This window comes from Dermacentor albipictus, chromosome 5 (assembly GCF_038994185.2).
Source record: "Dermacentor albipictus isolate Rhodes 1998 colony chromosome 5, USDA_Dalb.pri_finalv2, whole genome shotgun sequence".
Taxonomy (NCBI): domain Eukaryota; kingdom Metazoa; phylum Arthropoda; class Arachnida; order Ixodida; family Ixodidae; genus Dermacentor; species Dermacentor albipictus.
In genome coordinates, this window is record NC_091825.1 from 126,673,636 (window position 1) to 126,692,603 (window position 18,968).

Here is an 18,968-nt window from a genome sequence, read left to right on the forward strand (position 1 = left end):
ATCTAGTCACACGCACCGATTCTCATGATTTCAAAAGCAGTCAAATTTGATTCCAGCCATGCTCATCTTTGGCTTCTTCTGCACTAATTTATCGCTTATCGCTAAAAGCAATGGAATAAGGCGACCACAGCATTGCTGTACTTTCAGCCAGGAAGGAGTCCAGTCGGAAACGAAGTCCAGTAGGCATGACCATTAACATGTGCACTGTTCCTTTATTAGTATAAACAAAACGAGATGCAAATTTTGAGGTTATTAATCCAGAGTGGATGTGTCGGTCACGCCACAATATATCAAGTAACACTTTCACGTGACAAGTATTAGAAATGCTACGATCAAAAGGAAAATTCTACTCGTGTCGGCCACGTCCACTAGAGTGCGCATGAAATTTTCAGATCTTACTGATGCTGCCTACGATCAGCGACAGCTTTGTGGTGCGGCCACTTCAAGACTATGGACTAGAGAGAGAGAAATAGCGAGAGAGGGAGGCATATAAGGAAGGCAGGGATGTTAACCAGTCAAGAGTCCGGTTGGCTACACTACGCTGGGGGAAGGAAGAAGGGGAAGAGAGAGAGAAATGAGAGAGGGTATAGAGACATGCACGGGCAGTACTTCAGTCAAAGCCGATTGTGCAAACCAGACGCTCTCAGAAAGCACAAAAGTGCCTTCACTCCCTTCTGAGGCAATGATCGGTGGGGACGGTGCTCTAGCACCGTCTGTTCACTCAGAGGACGATCATCTAGTTTCCTCAATGTGCTGGACAAAGATTGTCTTCGTGCTTGAAATAGAGGACTGTGGCACAATAACTGGTTAATGTTCTCCTTGCATCCGCAAAGATCACACGCAGGACACGACAAAGATTTTTATCTGATGTGAAAAGCCTAACAAGAAAACGCTTGTCTACTATATTATTAGAACTGGCGTCAATGGAAGGAAAATTCAGTGCTTGTGATCGCGGTGTTGTTAAGGAGATAGGGAGTGTCAACATTAGGAATTTTGTGAACATGTGAAATCGGTTAGCTGGCGCATGGAAGGGTCTGCGAAAGAATTTCGACCGGCGAAAAACTAAGGTAGGACAATGATGATGATGATGATGATGATGATGATGATGACGACCACGACGATGACAATGGCGACGACTGAATAAAAGGCAAGTGCCTCGCAACGTGTATGCACATTCAGCGTTCGAATAAATTAAGGAGAGCAAAAAATACACAGGCAGGGCAGGGTACAGCCCAAGCACCGTCCTATATGTGATCCTTTTGCGAGCCTTTAATTCATTCTGTAGCATAAACCAAACTGCCCAGCAACACGTCTTCTCAAGAGCGTTCTTTTTGATGGTATTCCCCGTGGCACACGCTAAAAGGAATTTTATTTCCTGAAGTGCTTATCTTGTCCTCAAACAATAACCGCCATCTGTGTGGCGTGAACTTACTTTATTTAACACTCAGCGCTCACTGATTTTCGGTGACGAACGCTAAGTCACGCTGATACGAGCATGCCGTACGAGACATGAAAGTATACCTTGAGCATCGCGTTAAAGACAGAGTATGCAGGTTAGATAGATGGCGATTATTATTTGGGAAAGGGTCAGCCGCAAAGATTTAAAATTTTTCTCCGAATGTAGCCGTCCGGCGGACACAACAGCGACGAGAAGTCACCGCTGTAATTCGCGCGCCACTGAAAGATACTGACGATGGGGTGTGTGTCACGTTTGGCAACGCTTACAACGAGTGGCGAAAACGTGCGAATCTTCTGACGTGAGTCTAAAGAATGCAGGAAAAAGGGTTATGGTGATGATGGGCAGCGATGAAAAAAATTACCAAAATGTTGGTCATGCTCAGTCGAGCCTCATGTGGGTGCGTTTTTACATTTCTAACACGAATTGCAGTCCGCTACTTCACAATTGACGGAAACGGCAGGTACGGTCTGGCAGGTAAGTTCTCGGATGTCTTAATTCTCTGACGTCCGTCAGGCGGACATACCACTTGACATTTAATAAAAAAACTGACTCTTAATTGGGTCATGGTCGTATAGGTACGAGTGAATTCAGAACAACACGGCAAGATAGACACGGTGGAGGCAGTGACACTTACTAAAGAAAGGAGAGAAAAAGAAACTGTCAGAGGCCACATCTGTGTGTTCGGCTGCCAGGTGAAAGTGCCTGTCCCACTTCGACGTCACTAGCGCCCGCATGGGGGCGTGGCGTCATTAGTGCTGTGACGTCATCTCTATTTCCGAGGCGACCAACGGACGCGTGCAGTCGGTTGGTCACCACGTGAGAGCGCGGAGCTGACCGGATACTTGGGATACCGCCGAAATGACCGGATACCTGGGTTCCCTAAACGAACGTCAGCAAGTCGCTCTGAATCAGGTAGCTGTCTGAAAGTACGCTCTTGTGTGTGTCAGGCGCGTGTGCATGCCTAAACAACACTGTGTGCCGGTTCGATCGAGTACAGAATGCAAGTGTTTACTTCTGTCCTGGGAAAAAAAGATAATGGGAAGGGGAAAGGGCGCTTGCGTTTGCAGACTTGATGCTTCATTTCACACTTTCAAACAGGAGAAGTTGACAGACTGGCCGCATATAACATATCCCAAAGCTACACAAAGGGCGGCTTGCACGAAGAACTTTACTTGTAAGTAAATTGGCGGCAATTCGCTGCGGTAGTCCTGAGGCCATGGCACTGAGCTCGAGCTGGCGAGTTTTGACCGCTAGCGGGGCCGCATTCCGATGGAGGCGAAGTGCGAAAACACTCCTGTACCTTACATTGGATGCACGTAAACCAACACTAGGAGTTCAAAGTTGATCCGCAGCCCCACTAACGGCGGGGCCTCATGTTCAGATTGTGGTACTGCCACGTAAAACCACTAAATTTAGTCCACATCATTTTAAAGCGACAGGCGTTGCCGCACAATAAGTTGCAGAAGGCAGAAGTAGCGACACTTGCGCGAAACGTTTCACCTTTGACACGGGACAACTTGCGCGTATTGTGCGGCAAGTGACTGTCGCCTGTGGCCGGGCTTTAAGTCTAAAGCAACATTGGGCCCGTGATGCCACAGCAAGCCGATTCACACCTTAAGGGTTCTTGCAACGGTATGGACGTAAGGGTGTAAGTTATAGACAGAAAACACCCCTGAGGGGTTTATTTATTTATTTATTTATTTATTTATTTATTTATTTATTTATTTATTTATTTATTTATTTATTTATTTATTTATTTATACATACTGCAGATCACATAACGTGGTGCAAGCAGGACGGGCATTTTTAACAAATCACATTGAGTATATGGGTGCAGATAGATTATGTTTTACATCCAGATACAAATAAATAGCAAAAATGAACACAATGGCTAAAATGTATACAATGCTACACGATGGCAAGACGATCGCGCTCTGGTATAGAGTTCCATTGAGACACTGTGCGCGGGAAAAAGGAAAATTTATAAGCATCTGTTCTTGCGAAATATGGCGTTAAAGATCTTGGTTGTTGATGTCGTGTATGTCTTGTGCATAGGGGGGATAAATACAAGGAAGGATCAATAGCGAATTGCTGGGTTAAATCGGTTTACCGTGTAGCCGCTGCTGTCAAGGTTGAATCACTGCAGCCTCTCAGGCTAATTGATCTGCGTTTTAAAACGCGGCGCAGCTCCTCCAATAGCGTGCACGCTGAGCGCTCACCTTGCCACGCAGTTTCGAAATGCGGTGTCAGACGTCAAGAGACCTTCGGACACGGACGCTTCCCTGCTGCGCTGGTTACGGGGTGAGTGGACGAGAGACAAACGGCCATTGGGTACCACGAGAAAGTATACAAAGTCTTTTTGACTGGCCTATGCGAAATATGTTTCAGTGCATCTAGTGATAATACTCAATTTAGCGTATTCCGTTCTCATCAATTGCAGTGTCGGATATCGTGTCATCCCGGTACATAAACATGTACCGCTACACTCGTAACAATGTGGCGTTTTCGTAGGCCCCCCGCTGTGCATTTAAAAGTAAACGTTCCCAGTTTCCTGTCACCTGAATAATGTTAGCAGGCGCGATTTCTTTTAATTTTTTGTTTACAGTTCGTAAGTTCCGACGGTAGCACCTATAAGAAAAAATATTCAGCATCAATTTATAGGAAGCTTTGTTTCCAGGAGTCACATAAGGACGCCTAGCGCAGTGGTTACTTCGATCGATGTTACCCTTTACCTGACAAAAGGTGATCACAAATAAATATAATCAGGGCCATTATCATTATTTACGGTACACAAACAACACACATCGGCACTACTTTGAACTTAATCATGACCAGGAACATTTGTGTTTACATCATGTGTCCGGCACTGCTTCGCTCTTAAGCCATTGTGTTTTCTTACACAGGGAGAGCCGTATGAGAGGAAAATATGAAATAATCTTATTATTGAGGCTTCGTGAGGTCCCGTTTCAACAAGAACAATACTAGTAAAAAAAATCAACGAAAGCAACAGACCTGCGCAATTTCTCCGGCTCAGAACTCATTCACTGCGACAGGAAGAGGCTGTCGGAGCGAACACCATCGTCTTCAAAAGAACGATGCATTTGCGATAAAGAAAAGTTGGAAGTTAATTTCTGCTTCTTCAATAAAATTAATACTACTTAATTCTTGCGAGGTATTCAGATATTCCAAGTTATCTGCTTTCCTGAAAAAAAAGGAAACAAAATACACGGAAACAAAGTGCCGTTCACCTTGAAAAGCGAATGAAGACAGATGTTCATGCACGGGATACTTTACGTTTGATTGGCATAGACTGTTTCGCTGTCACCTATTTTGTTTTCATGAGTAAGTTAAGAATTGATGAGTAGGCTATATTCGGGCACAAGGCCAAGCCTCGAGCGACTAAATCGTTTTGGAAAGCTCTTGGAGCAGCCCCCTCCATTTTTGTCGTTCTCATAATTAAGATTCATAAAATGCAAAGTAGAAGGAACAGTAAACATATGCGGCGTGTAATACCTCTTGGTATTTCAACTCGAAATTTAGTCGCATATCGCATTTGTAAGGATATCGGATGGTTCCAACCTGGTGGTCATTAAGCCGAAAACATGTGACCGTGAGACGATGAAGTCCGTAAGCGTCCCCTGCATAATTTGCGCAGCTGCACACAGACATGTTTGCTCTACGGTCACCTGGCGGCCCCGTTCACTCTATTTGTCCACCTTCCATAGTCACTTGCTCGCGGAAGCCTTTCCTAGTGCAAACTTAGATAGTGATTCACTGACGAAAGCTGTGGAGCCTAAAGAAGATGTACATTATGGATGTGTGCGGTGCATTTTAGATTAGCCAATTCAACGAAAGAACAAATAATAAACAAATCTTTGCTGAGCTTTACTGTCCGCACCCTGAAAGCTACGAAGGGCAAGCTGATTGCAGGGACAGCAAAGCGTACTACAGTCGATGGCAACCTAACGATTAAAAGCAAGCTCCACACGGAAACACGCAATGCACCTGCCCTTCACCTTCAGAAGAGAGCCGAGCCAGCTGGAGTGCAATCGCAGCTTTGTGACTTCACTTTGACAATGTAAACTCAAAACTAATAGGAAGAAAATATCGTTGTTTCGAGCTCAAATGTTACTTTTGGCTGAGCAGTGACATCGGTATCACCCACAGAATTCGCACATGCATTGAGGTTTCGTCCTGAATCCAGTGACACAAACACCGATCTACACGGACAAAATAGTTCCAAACATGCGGAATAGTCAGGAAATAAGCGAACCTCATTGGCTGGCGAATTCTTTGTTTTGTATGTATATTAAGTACGATGTATTGTATGCGCGATACGTTATATTGTACTACAGTAAAAGCTCGTTAATTCGAACCCCAAGGGGTAGCCGCTTCAGTTCGAATTAACGAAAGTTCGAACTAACGAAAGTGAAGGAGAGCAACAGTACACTGCGATTTGGAAGCAGTAGGGCATGTCAGAAAGTGATGGCGTGTGCCGCGGGCACACGCCATCTTGAAGTCGAAGCTCTGGGTCCGACTGTGCCACACTATCGATGTCCACCGAAACGAACGTTAGCCGAGGCTTAACACCACCACAATGAATCGCGATGGCCGATACCTCCTAAGCTGAAAACAGACGTGCACAACCGATGAAGACTGCCGAGACAAAGACGCTGAACATGTGAAGGTGGCGAAGGCCCTGATTTGTTGGTTCTTGATTGCAAGCGCAGCTGCGACGTACTTGATTCGCTGTGTTACGATGGCGCTTGCCGTGCCATCTCCGCACAACATGCATCTGTACAAGATTTGCAAAGCCTCCGAGATTCGCAACGGGCATGAAGTCTCGGAGGTTACGTAGAACGGAGCGGCGGCAGCCGCCGCTGCCTTCTGGCTGACCCCGCGTCGGTTAGATTTTTTTCCAATTTTGCCTTCTCTCGCCGTTCTCTCCGTTTCGGAGGGAATACAGCCTTGTGTGTAGGCAGTAGGCGCGTTTCTCTGGCCGTGTGCCAGGCGAGCGTAGTTCGAATTATCCGTGAGGGAACCTTCTCGCGTTCGAATTAACGGACTTTTTTATACATACACTTCTGTGGAGCTTGGCCGGACCAAATCGTACAGTTCGAATTATCCATAAATTCGAATTATTGAAGTTCGAATTAACGAGCTTTCACTGTATATGTTTATAGCACGCTTGCACACGTGCCTGCGGATGAATACATTTTCTTGTGAGGTATACAAATTGTGCTTGAGTTGGAGAGCGCACTTATAACCTTTTAATGCTTAGGTTGTCACCGACTGTAGTGACAAGTACAGTTACATGCAAATTCTGATCACGCAGGCTTATTACAAAATTACAAAATTATTAATGACGCGCAGACAGTCTAACGAAAAGACAGCATACGCTCATTCATAAAGTTGCGTTAAAGTTCACTGGTATTTTCGCCTGCAAGTTAAACAGTTGTATACAGCGTAAAACGCTTCAGGCGGTGTAGCCTTATTTCTTTTCACCAATATACGCTCGCGGCTCAGCACGCACGAAGCGTGTGCAGGTAATTACAGCATTCATAGCGATCCCTGATGTGCCAGTGACTGTGTTGCACCGAAGTATACATATTACTTAGGAAAAGAAAATCAGCCTCACTAAAATTATTCTAAGACTGCAGGCACGGTCTGCAGGCACATACGTTGTCATGGAAACGGGCGTATGCTTGGCTTCAATAGTTGGCGCAGAGCTCGAAGCAACGAAGAATAAACCTCCGGAACAGGTTCACCTTTAGCTAATCAAAATCGGGGGCGTATTGGCAGTGATAGCAGGCCCGCTATCTTCTACGCCGGCAGAAATAAGAAAACTGCCTGGACGGTGGCAGCGGATATGAAACGTGCGCGTCAGGTACTCGAAAGATTCAGAGAGTGCTTGAAAATTTCGAACAGCACAGATTTTACCTTATATGCGTTCTATAGCAGCAAATTTCGCGCTCATGTTTGCGGGCGATTCATGCACCCGTGCGGCAAGTATAATTCTTGATCTATAACGCATGACCCGCACCTCGAAATGCAGCTCGGGACTTCGATGTGGGCCGGGCGGATAGCATGTACCGTCATGTGAGTACCAATTCTGCACAATTAACCCGTAGTTCTTGATCAATGGCTAGGCCGTTGCAGAAAGTTGAAATGACACTTTCTTTCTTTCTTTCTTTCTTTCTTTCTTTCTTTCTTTCTTTCTTTCTTTCTTTCTTTCTTTCTTTCTTTCTTTCTTTCTTTCTTGACGGGCATGTAGGATATCGAATGGCGAAAGCAAAACGGGGTAGACGACATGCTGAAAAACTACAAGACTCCGCAGGTATACACTATTACGCCTCCTGTTTATATACTTCCTGTTTATATGCATATGGTAGGTCTGACGTTGACAGAAAATAAAAAAATCATGCATTCATTCTAGTGGCTGCTGCGCTTGCGATTTGTCCATCACTGATAACATTGCATAGGATTAAGGAATGGTGTGGTCAATTTTGGGGGAAAACGCGGTAAAGTGTAGGAAGTCCTCCAATTACATTGCACGTACTATCTGGCTCTTAAAGAAACCGCAAAAGCGGAGGAATCTACAGATATCGATATTTCATGTAGTCGTCATCGCTATAGTGGCTATCTGTGGCCTTAATTACGAGATTTTTTATTTCCCCTAAAACATCGTGAATATTCGGCATAGACATTTTCACCCGACAGTAATTTCACTACAAACCACAATTTTATTTGCTGTAACTGGTACCGAGGATGCTGAAGCCATTCTACTACACTTGTGGAGGAAGTACATAGTTAACTGCAGGGCTACTTAAGTTTACAATGGTGGCGGCATCCGCGCTAGTTACGAATGGAAACGAATTGTTGAAAATGTTATAAAGTGGGCGCTAGTAACTTTTTTTTTTGCATTTCTTGCCGACCATGACACCTTGTTCTTTGCGAGATTCTCTGGTATCTAAGGAAGGTGCAACAGAAACAAAGCTTCTTACAGTATACCCTCCTCTCCTCGTGTGCAGATCGTGAAGGAAAACTTTCCCGGCGCAATACTGCATCCGTGTAAAGATGGCTGCCCTATGTGGATAGTTCCAGCAGGCATCAACGTAAAAGGTCAGCTTTGTTATTTCAGGGTGAATCGCAGATGTCATGCCATAAGCGTTTCCTCTCGCAGAGATGCGATTACTGTATTTTCCAAGCTATAGTTAAAGGAATTACACAGAAATGAAGCGTGGCGCAGAATATCTGTAGTTGCGACGACCATACGCACACTTTATAACAAGAATGAGACCCGTTGGCTCCTGCGATATTTGACCGTGCCAAATCCCACAGCAAAATTGACAAAATACTGGGAAAAACTGACTTAATGAAGTGGAAATCAAACGGTGGAAATAAAAGCATGTGCTAGGGTAATTGGAAAGGGATGTTTCGTGATCGCAGATTCTGCTAGTTCGACAACAGTGTTATGCATAGTATGCGAAAATTTGTGCAATTTCGCAAATGACCGCGAAGACGACTGTGAAACTCTGCAAAAATACTTGTTTTACAGTCCGTTGGAAACACGTGCAGTACTCATGTGTCGCCACTCCCTAGATTCGCCCGAGAAGTATACGCTGGTCTAGTTAGCGTTTTGCGGCGATACATGTTTATGCGTTCACTCTCCTAGTCATCTTGACGTCCATTGGTATCCGTCGCTGGAATCGTAGATTGAATCACCGCGGGTGTTAGGCCTCGTCAGGAGACATCTTAGTCTCCTTTAGCCTCTCCCCGCGGACATCTTGTATTGTTGTCCGAAATAAAATAAATAAATAAATAAAAAACATTGACAGTATGTTATTAAGCAATAAGGTCGCAGTGACCCACGGGGATTGTAATTCTAGACTAGACTTGCAGATTGACAGCCGAACATTCTACATCTCAGCCAGTCACTCCACTGATGCTGCAGCTCAGACTGCTGCTTTCTGACAATACTGAGCCTGACCTCCTTGAGCGCTTGTCAGTATGATTGTCCATGTTCTACAGATTATCCATAAACCAGTAGCGAGATCATATAAATCAAAGGAAGCCTGCGGTCGCAACATGCGAAACGCAGGTTAGAAAGAGGAGCAAGAAACAGTCGTGTCTTTCCGTTGCTCCACCCCTAGGGAGCACCACCTGCAAAAGCGAAGGCAAGTGAGGGGGAAATTCTGGGCACCGTAAAATTCCTCCATATTGTCAAATTCGCCATCTTACTCGTTGCGATTGGCTCACAAGGTTGGTATGACCTCTCTAATTGGCTAAAGAAGGGTGCCATTGCAGAATTTGGCAATATGCCGGAATTTCGCAATGTCAAGGATGTCACGCCAGGCCCACTGAGGCAACAATTGACGACTGTTTTTTTCGTTCTTCTCAAAAGAAAATTGCTCGCGGGAACCTGCGAATGTTTACTGCAACCGATGCCACGCGAAATAGTGCAAGACATACCGCGCATAATATTGCGCCAGCTATCGCGTCGCTAATTCTCATTATGTGGGCAATTGCAACTTAATTTTTTAGCCTGGCCAACAGCGCAGTTGACAAAGCAAAAGCAATGAAAACAGCAGACATACGCTTTCCTGCTTGTCGCATCTGTCATATTTGCCTCTTATAACTTCTTTCGCCAGCCAGTCCTCACAAGTCACGACATTCAGTTAACATTCCTTACAAGTGTCACACTGTGAGCCCTGATTAAAAATACGCGTATAACAGGTACAGTGGCCTTTTACCGTAGTTCTTGTTTCTCTGCGACCTTTTATTCCAAGTTCTTGCTTCATTAGCGTCTCTCCTTGTGTCGCAGCGTTCCTTGCAGCGTTGACAACAGAGGCCGTACAACGCCACTGCATTTACTAGCTGGAGTACTTGGAGTCGCTCAAGAGAACGTCTTCAAGGGAGGTGAGTGGGTCTGTCGATGTACCGAGTGTCAAGTGAGACAGAGAGAGGGGGAAAACCAAGGAAGACAGGGATGTTAAGTAGATGGACGTTTGGTCGGATACCACGCACGGGGAGAAAGGGATGATGAATTGAAAGAAAGAACAGAAGGAAGGAAGGAAGGAAGGAAGGAAGGAAGGAAGGAAGGAAGGAAGGAAGGAAGGAAGGAAGGAAGGAAGGAAGGAAGGAAGGAAGGAAGGAAGGAAGGAAGGAAGGAAGGAAGGAAGGAAGGAAGGAAGGAACGAAGGAAGGTAAGAAACAACAAAAGAGAATTCACATACAAAGTAGGTGACAGAAATTGCCCATAAGCGCACTTTCAGGGTTGTTCATTATTATAAATTTTTGGAGCGCGCGAAGCTTTTTGGGATGATGTTGAGAGACACCATGCACCCAGAATCATTGCCCCTGCAAAGAGTTGGCCGTTGAGTTGACCGCTATGAAGTCATTGACATTAGACGTCCAAGCGGCTGCAGTGGCTGATGAGGTGCTCACTGGTCTCTTCACAACTGCAGTAGTTGTAATATGAAGGAGTCAGCCACTCACAAGAGGCAGAACGACGAATTTGCGAAGAATACATCCAGTCAAAGTCAAACTGATGTGGTCAATAAAAGAGGTAGAGTTATATGCCACGGCGACAGCATAGCATATAACTATATATATAACTATAACTATATATATAACTATAACTATATATAACTAACTATATATAACTATATATATGACATATGACTATAACAATATATAGCGACATATGACTATATGTCGCTGTGACGCCACAGCGACAGCACTCTTATGCGTGCAATTTTTCTAGAAATGATTGTTGACTAACCCGTAGAAGCCTGCTCCATACATATGAGCGCTATCACATACGCCAAAGATAGACATAAAGGAGAAAGGCGATATTTTACAGCAGAATGAGGCGTACGATTTTATTAGGTAACTGCACGAAATGCTCACCTATTGCTACCTATTTAACGTCTCTTCAATCAAGCAACTTTTGGCTGTTAGAGAGATGGAGCCCTCGCTCTATATATTGGTACAGTAACAGGAGGGTGTAGGAAAATAAGGCCGAAGACCACTGTGCATTTCTTTGACTGTAAAATTGAAGTTCAAAGCCAAGCAGCCGACAGGGGGCTGTTTCAACCTCGAACACTCATGTAAAACCTTTCCTCAGAATCTCAACCACCTCCCCCATCTGCTTCCGGTACAACCGCGGGCAGTTGTAGTATTTGGCTGCTTTTCATCTTCATATCACCACAAGTTAGATCACACGTCCAAATGAGATTTCTTTTGTCACCGATGACCTACCGCGGAAGGCCCATATGACAGAGCAATGCGTGAAAACACTTAAGCTTACCGACTTGGTTGAATGCGAGCTGACCATCATCATGCGAAGGAACACTAAAGGAAAGATTCAAGCTTGCCGCCCTGGTAGAGGAAAGTTGACCCACGTATATACCTACACTACAATGCGCACTGAATCCTGTGTTTTCACCTAACTCTTGATGCTTATAATCGCCCGTTGTGGCACTGTATAAAGTTGAAGTCAACGCGTCAAAGTGCAGAGCAATAGAAGAAAACAAGTTCGCAGAGACACTCAAGACTGCTTACGCGTGGGAAGGCGAAAGTATTATACCGTTTTTAGACCTCGGAACGCCACGAACTCGCTCATGCTATGCACTTATGACGTCGCGCCACCTCATCACCATTGGCTGCGCCGTCACGTGCCCAATGACGCACGCACTTGGCAACACCTTAAGTCAACCAGATGGCTGCGACATGACATATGCGATGACGCACCTACTAGGCACACATTTAATGGCCGCCAGAATCGTGGAGCCGCCGTGGCCTCGGGGAAGCGCGCTCTTCTCGCGCCGCAGAGGTCCGGGTTCGATTCCCACCGAGATCGAAATGTACCAAATTTTATTGTCAAAGCCACTTATTTACTTTGTTTACAGAAACATCCCTGAGAGATCTGACGTCAATCCGACCATTTTGTGACGTGTTCTTGCTCTTTGTGCCATCGGCCATTTTTGGTACCATCTATCTATCTATGACGGATCTTCCCTCAATGGGGCACTTAATGCTTTCGCGTTAGAAAACATTGCTTGTCTTGTAATCTTCAGCCCATTCGTTTATCCTTAGGCAGGCCAAGAACTAGAGACGCAGTACCTGGTGATCGACTTCGACAATTTTAGCATACGCAACGTCTACAGCTGGCAGGGTAAGTCACTCCGCACATTGTTTTGCTCAAAACTTGCGTGTGGGTACGTTCATTTTCGTTGCAATCGATAGTGACATGTTACAGAAGGCAGTGGGCGCCTATCCTACGGGTATCAAATCACGGTCGTTTCTTATTGACAAGGAAGAAAATACAAACTCTTGCTATTCTGAAGCAATTGATTTCTATAGAATAATAGAAAGCAAGTAGAAGTAAAGGGAAGCTAAAAGGCAAGGCAAGGGTTGCTTGCCAAATGTTTATTCAATATCTTTCTAAATCTATCTCCTTTCTCTCGCTTCTCCTTCTCCCTCCCCCAGCATAGGGTAGCCAACCTATTGACTGGTTGACATCCCTGCCTTCCCATATTACTCTCTCTCTTCTAATGATGTATTCATCCGGTTGTACCGGAGAGCGCTGGCAGCATTACAAAGATAATGTAAAGAAACTTTAAGGTTATATTAGGATAATTATCGAGTCAAATACTGTTAATGAAGCTTCATAATTGACTTCTGAACGAAATTATGTTCACAGTAAAACTTCGTTTCTTCGTTGCCGTTATTGACTTAAGAAAAGCGCACTACAGGGCAGAGACGACAGAGGATGCGCACAGCGCTGACTTCCAAAATCTGCTTTCGAAAGTACGGACATATATAAAAAGACCGATACCGAATGCTGTTGGAAATCAGCGCTGTGTGCGTCGTATTGCGTCGTTGTCCCGTATTGCACTGTTCCAAATTAAAAACGATCGATCAACAAGTACAAATTTAGTTGCGTTATTACGCAGATTCTGACGGGCTGCCGTCATTCTGAAACGACCGGTGAAATACGCCGTACACACGTGTTGTATACGGTAGCGGTACACGTTACTTCTCGTTTTACTGAACTGCACGAACATTTACCGCGCACTGTAACATAATAAATTCCTGTTTTTACATGCCCAGACTTTTGTGTAGAGCGCTAGAGCGATGGCATAAGAAGGAATGAAATAGTAATGAGAAAGCAGCCGCTAGTTTTAAGGTGCTGTGTAGAATACCATGCGGCCTGTGTGCCCATTGTTCGCAAGCATTGCCTCTCGAACCGGCCAGCAACACACGGACACTATTTTACTTGCTTCACGGGGCACCGAATCAGTGCATCAGACAGAAGCGTGGACGACTCCTACAAGCGTGGACGACTTATACAACACGCCATTTCATGTGGCAGTAATTGAGCGAATTGATGGTTTTACGGAGGCCATCAGCTGCCCACCTCTTCTTAACCGTTTGAGAAATAGCCAGCCTTCTTTACAGATCAGGGTTAGGATAATGAATAAAGGGAAAATCAGACATCCACCCGTTCGTAGCAATTTCTACAAAGGAAAGTCGTACGGGTTCCTCGAAAGAAAAGCCTCATAGTTGAAGAAAAATTCGTCCTGGTTCGGGACTCGAACCCGGGACCACCGCCTTTCCGGGGCAGCCACTCTACCATCTGAGCTAACCAGGCGGCTAGCAGATGGCAGGGCGAAGTCAAATTTGTCGACAACACGAAGCAATGGCAAGAGTTTGACGTGGGTGGATGTCTGATTTTCCCTTTATTCATTACTTCGCTCCACCTTGCAGGTTTTCGCAGAATTACTACGTCAGGGTTAGGATAATGTAGCTATTATATTCCAATGCTATTCCTTTTCTATTCATATCCATTTCCTATTAGTTTACGTCAGTGGTCCTAGTGGCTCTTATATTACGTTATCACCGGCATCGGCCGGCCGTGAGTGGTGTTTGATAAGAAAGATACATAATCGAAAGAAAAGAATACTTAAATCACACCGGCTTAGTTTTTATTAGTCTGCCGGCTGTGCAGCAGGATAACAACAACAATGGTGAAATGGTGAGCAGAAGTCGCATGTCATGTGCTTATGGTGTCTTTCTGGCAGTGCAGTGGTCAAGGCAATCACGGATGTGCTGCAAATGATGGAGGACCACTTCCCCGAGTGCCTTGAAAAATGCATTGCCATTAATGGTAAGTTTTTGCTTGTTTTTACAGTGCATGGAAAGTAAGAGCCTCTTTTACAGCCCCATGTGCAGTCATCTAATGAATTGTGTACGGAGAACAGGCAACGACTAGTTTGCGAAAACGCGAGATGAGCGACATCTGTAGCTCCGGGCGTGAAGTAATGCTGCGAAATTAGCCTCAGTTCCGCAGGCGAACAATATTTTTTTGAAGCTTCTGGATCATTGATTTTAATGTCAGAATTCTGTGCCCTTTTACGCTGTGACGAATGACCAGCGAAGCTGTTAATGTGGGCCCTTTAATAGCGAACTGCACTTCCGCCGTGGGTAGTCCCGGCATTGCACCATCTTCGGACGCGGCCCACATATGAAAAATTCTTGGTCTACATCCATGGAGACGAGATACGTCAGAACCTAGACATAAACGGCCTCCCTGTAAAAAGTGTATTTTTAGGAGAGGGGATGGGGGCCGGGCTGGGGATCAATGTATGCTCCTTAGCGCGGCGGTAACCAAATTAAACTGTACTAATACGTTTATAGCCATCTTAAAAGACACCCAAGTAAGCGGCGCGTCTTGTAGAAAAACAGACCAAGGTAATAAAAACACAATCCATTGGAAAAAGTATTTCTTGAAATTCATGTCAATTAATCTAAAACATACTTTGTGCATTACGTTTTCATGCATGTTTCGGTAGAAGACCACGTCGTCTGCTTTCTGGAGTAGAGAACGGAAGAAATTTGTGGGCTAGTTGGTTGGCAAGCCTGCTTGAATATGTGTACTCAAACGGGCTCCTAGATCGCCAATAGACTTCGGCCTCGCACGGCCTCTGCCCGAGCGGCGGCCATCGCCCCTGGATGATGCTGACGTCTGCTGCCTGAAACCTACTCTCCCTTTCCCCCTCTATCCTCTCATCTTTCTTTCCCCGTCCCCATCCCCATTACGCTGCGCCGTGCTCCCAAATGGGCTGCAGAACTAAGCGTATTTTCCCTCTCCCGAATCACGAAGAAGAAGAAGTTGGTTGACCATTGCTGTCGTAGACGCGGTACCCTTCTATGCACACGTACAATCATAGAAAGTGGCGAACACAAGCACTGTATTTTTGCCACTTTCTGTGATCATCTTTGTATCTGTAAAAAGGCGTTGCGTCTAGAATAGTATTGAAGTTTGAGGAGATTGAGGAGGAGTTTGAGGAGGAGGAATGGTGCTAATAAATACAGGTTGGCAAGTGAAGCGGGAAACAACGCGAATTTTAGTTGGCGCAGCGTTTCCGCACGCGTAAAGTCAGAGCAGCAGAATTATAGAGATATATTTTTATTTCAGTACTGTAGAGAAAAGAAGTGGAAAAAAGTTTGAGACACTGCGTATCCCCATTATTTCGCAGATTATATTGTGCGATTAGAAGCACATAGCGCATTCTTGCAGATGTAAGTGCTTCTGACGTTTCCTTTCATCTGGGCTGTTCAGCTCATTGCGCAACACATTTGCCGTCGCGTCACGTTTCGCGAAATTGAAAATCCCGAAATTCTTTGCAATTTAGGGTTTCCGTAATTAAAGAAGATCGTACAGAGTACGCGGCGCGACGGACAACGTGGCAGAGAAAATGCAACTAGACGCTTGCCACATGATTGTAATTTTAATGAAATCAAGAGTTCCGCGAAAACTCGTCTGGTCGAGATTGCTCATAGTCAAAGGTGAAAGGGACGCCCACCACAAAGAAATAAAACGAAAAGAAAAACTAGATGTTTCGGCTCCCATACCTAGGCCTTGTTCAAAATCGATTGTTCACAATTGCGAACAAGGCCCCCGTATGGGAGCCGAAACGTCTTGCTTTTCATTTTCTTTTAATTTTCTTTGGTCGGCGTCCGTTTCACCATTGACTGTGAATATAGTTTTGTCGTCCAACCGCTCTTTCGAGAACAGTCGCTGGCTAACGTGATCAGACGGTCAACATGATTGCAATTATACATTCGTTCTCTCGCAAGCTAGCCTAGCTTTTAAACCCTGCATTCTGTTCTAAACCGAATACATAGCACGAACTAGTTTTTTCAGCCACAGGGATTGAATACTTAATTTAGGTCAACTTTTATTTAATATCGGCAAGGTGATATGCATGTTTTTTATATCAGTGGCTTGTTAGCAACCGTGCCGACTTCATTAATTATTTACTAATTAATTAATTAATTACAGGTATTAGCAACTTATAGGGAACATTTTAATCAACCCATTGGGTAGTATTGTACTGCGCATGCTGATTTGTTACGTTATTGTGAGTTTGCTACCGGCTTTCACGGTATTTCACAGCAACACCTGCAGTTGACGTAGATTCGAAGCTGAATTCATCTGGATACCAGCTTTTTATTTGAAGTAAGCTAAGCCCTCCTGATGAGAAAAAGAAAGCAGAAATGTAAGCGAAGAATACACCCTGTTAGTAACCGTGCATTGTTACTATGCCGTCCATTATTTCCCCAATGCTTGCTGATTGAACTACGCTGAACGACCGGCGCAGCGCCTAGCTTCTTCCCCATCCTGTGGAGACTGATTCGGCCATTCCTGACCCAGAGGACGGCGGACAAAGTGGAAGTCTTCGGTAAATGTGAGCATTCACCACGGAGTAGTTCACCTAACTGTTAGCAGTGTTTGGAATTACTACTTTGGCTCATAAAGTGCAACTGGAAAGACTCTCCACAGGCTTTGTTCTGTCCGCGCATCGGTGCCTTTTGTTTGTTTTTGTGGTTGGATAATGTCGCTGTAGCACTTGTCGCTTTACACACAAGGCCATCGGGCGACACGTGTGAGCCCTGCAATGACCTAAGAGGCCGTTCTTGAACATAAATCTCTTCATATAAGCCACTCCGAAGCACTTGAGGTCGAGCTGGGCTACTCTTCCTTATAATGTAGGCAGATACCTGGGTGCTACTAAAATCTGATGTAAGCCCGCTACAATACGCCATGTTGAAAACTGTGGACATTAACGCTTCCATGCGCGAAAGTTTGGCAAAGGTCAGAGACAAAAGTTAATCGATACAGAGGACAAGTATTCGTCAAATGAGGCTGACGAGAAAGCACATAATTATCTTGTAGACTTGTCAAGCCAACTTCATCTTTTATATGTTATTCCATATTTTTCCCTGGGTGCATGCGCAATATGGCGTGTTCTTAAAGAGAACACTTGAACAGTATTCAAGCCAACATAACGTGAACGTACCACAAGATGACAAACAAGCGCTTGATGTGGTGCATCAGGCAGATGTCTACATTCAGAAGACCTTCATTTCAAAACTGAGAACGAAATCAGTCGTGAGGTCATAATTCGATGTTCGGATAAGCTGTGGGCTTTATGGTATATCATCAAGCGTAGGAAACAGTTTTCGTTGTGCGAATTTTCCAAGTTGGCCATCTGTAGATTCTCTTTCGTTTATCTTCCGTAACACGAGGTGAAGATAACGTCAATAAATGCACAAAGTACGATAAGTAAGGAGGTGTAGAAGGTTGTCTACACATTTAAAGGCATTGAGCGAAGAAAATCAGGCGCTCTTGCTATGGCAAATTCGATCTCCCTGTGTTTAATGAAGCTGTTGACAACTGTCCATGCCCTTCTCAGTGGACGGCTGGAAAGAGCTTTTGCTGAGCATCATAGACGCAGCATCTCTTCCGGCCCACTGGGGCGGCGACATGGTGGGACCAGGCAACGACCCGAGATGCAGGCACAAGGTCAGCTGAGTGAAGGGTTAGCACAATATGCGCATGCTTCCGCGGTACGAGTGATTCGCTAAACATTGGCTTGCCTTATCACGACTAGCACTGCGGATGTAATGTGCGTAGGCACATGGTGAACCCGTACTAATTACTAGGCAATTGTTGATGGTGATGTTGAATACATAGCACGAAATGACTTTTCACCCGCAGGGGCTGAATATTAAATATCGGGAAAACAAAATGTTTCTTTTTATATTGATGCATGGCTCGCTAGTTTCCAGTTCGTGTAATCTTCAAGCCATTTTATGATGTACAGCTCTCAGTAGTGAAGCCACATGTAACTGCTAGTTACATTAAATATTTAAAATGTTAAACACACAACGCTGCAGTTCTGCAGTCTTGCGCTTCCATATGTTCTTCTTGGTGTTGTTATTTGTGCTCTAAAGTTGCGAAAGTATGGGCGTCAAATTGTGAAAGGGACTTCTCTGAAACAGCCTGTCAGAGATCTGATTATTTCTGATTCTTGGGTTCACAGTTTCATTCTCCAATCAGTCGTATAGTCAGTGCAGAGAACGGATCGGATAACAATGCAATTGGCATAGGTCGTGTACAAGACAGAACCCAGGATGGCTAAACGTGTCACGTGTG

At 44.8% G+C, this 18,968-nt stretch overlaps 1 protein-coding gene across 1 annotated transcript in view; it reads left to right on the top strand.

The window, feature by feature from the left end:
- Positions 1-2,317: 2,317 nt before the first annotated feature.
- LOC135913940 (SEC14-like protein 2) overlaps positions 2,318-18,968 on the top strand; it is a 29,868-nt gene continuing 13,217 nt past the window's right edge. The window contains exons 1-9 of the mRNA XM_070539454.1: positions 2,318-2,371; positions 3,691-3,760; positions 7,515-7,558; positions 7,734-7,796; positions 8,491-8,574; positions 12,560-12,638; positions 14,553-14,633; positions 17,131-17,211; positions 18,226-18,335. Coding sequence (XP_070395555.1) covers positions 2,318-2,371; positions 3,691-3,760; positions 7,515-7,558; positions 7,734-7,796; positions 8,491-8,574; positions 12,560-12,638; positions 14,553-14,633; positions 17,131-17,211; positions 18,226-18,335 — 666 coding nt within the window. The remainder of the gene's footprint in view (positions 2,372-3,690; positions 3,761-7,514; positions 7,559-7,733; positions 7,797-8,490; positions 8,575-12,559; positions 12,639-14,552; positions 14,634-17,130; positions 17,212-18,225; positions 18,336-18,968) is intronic.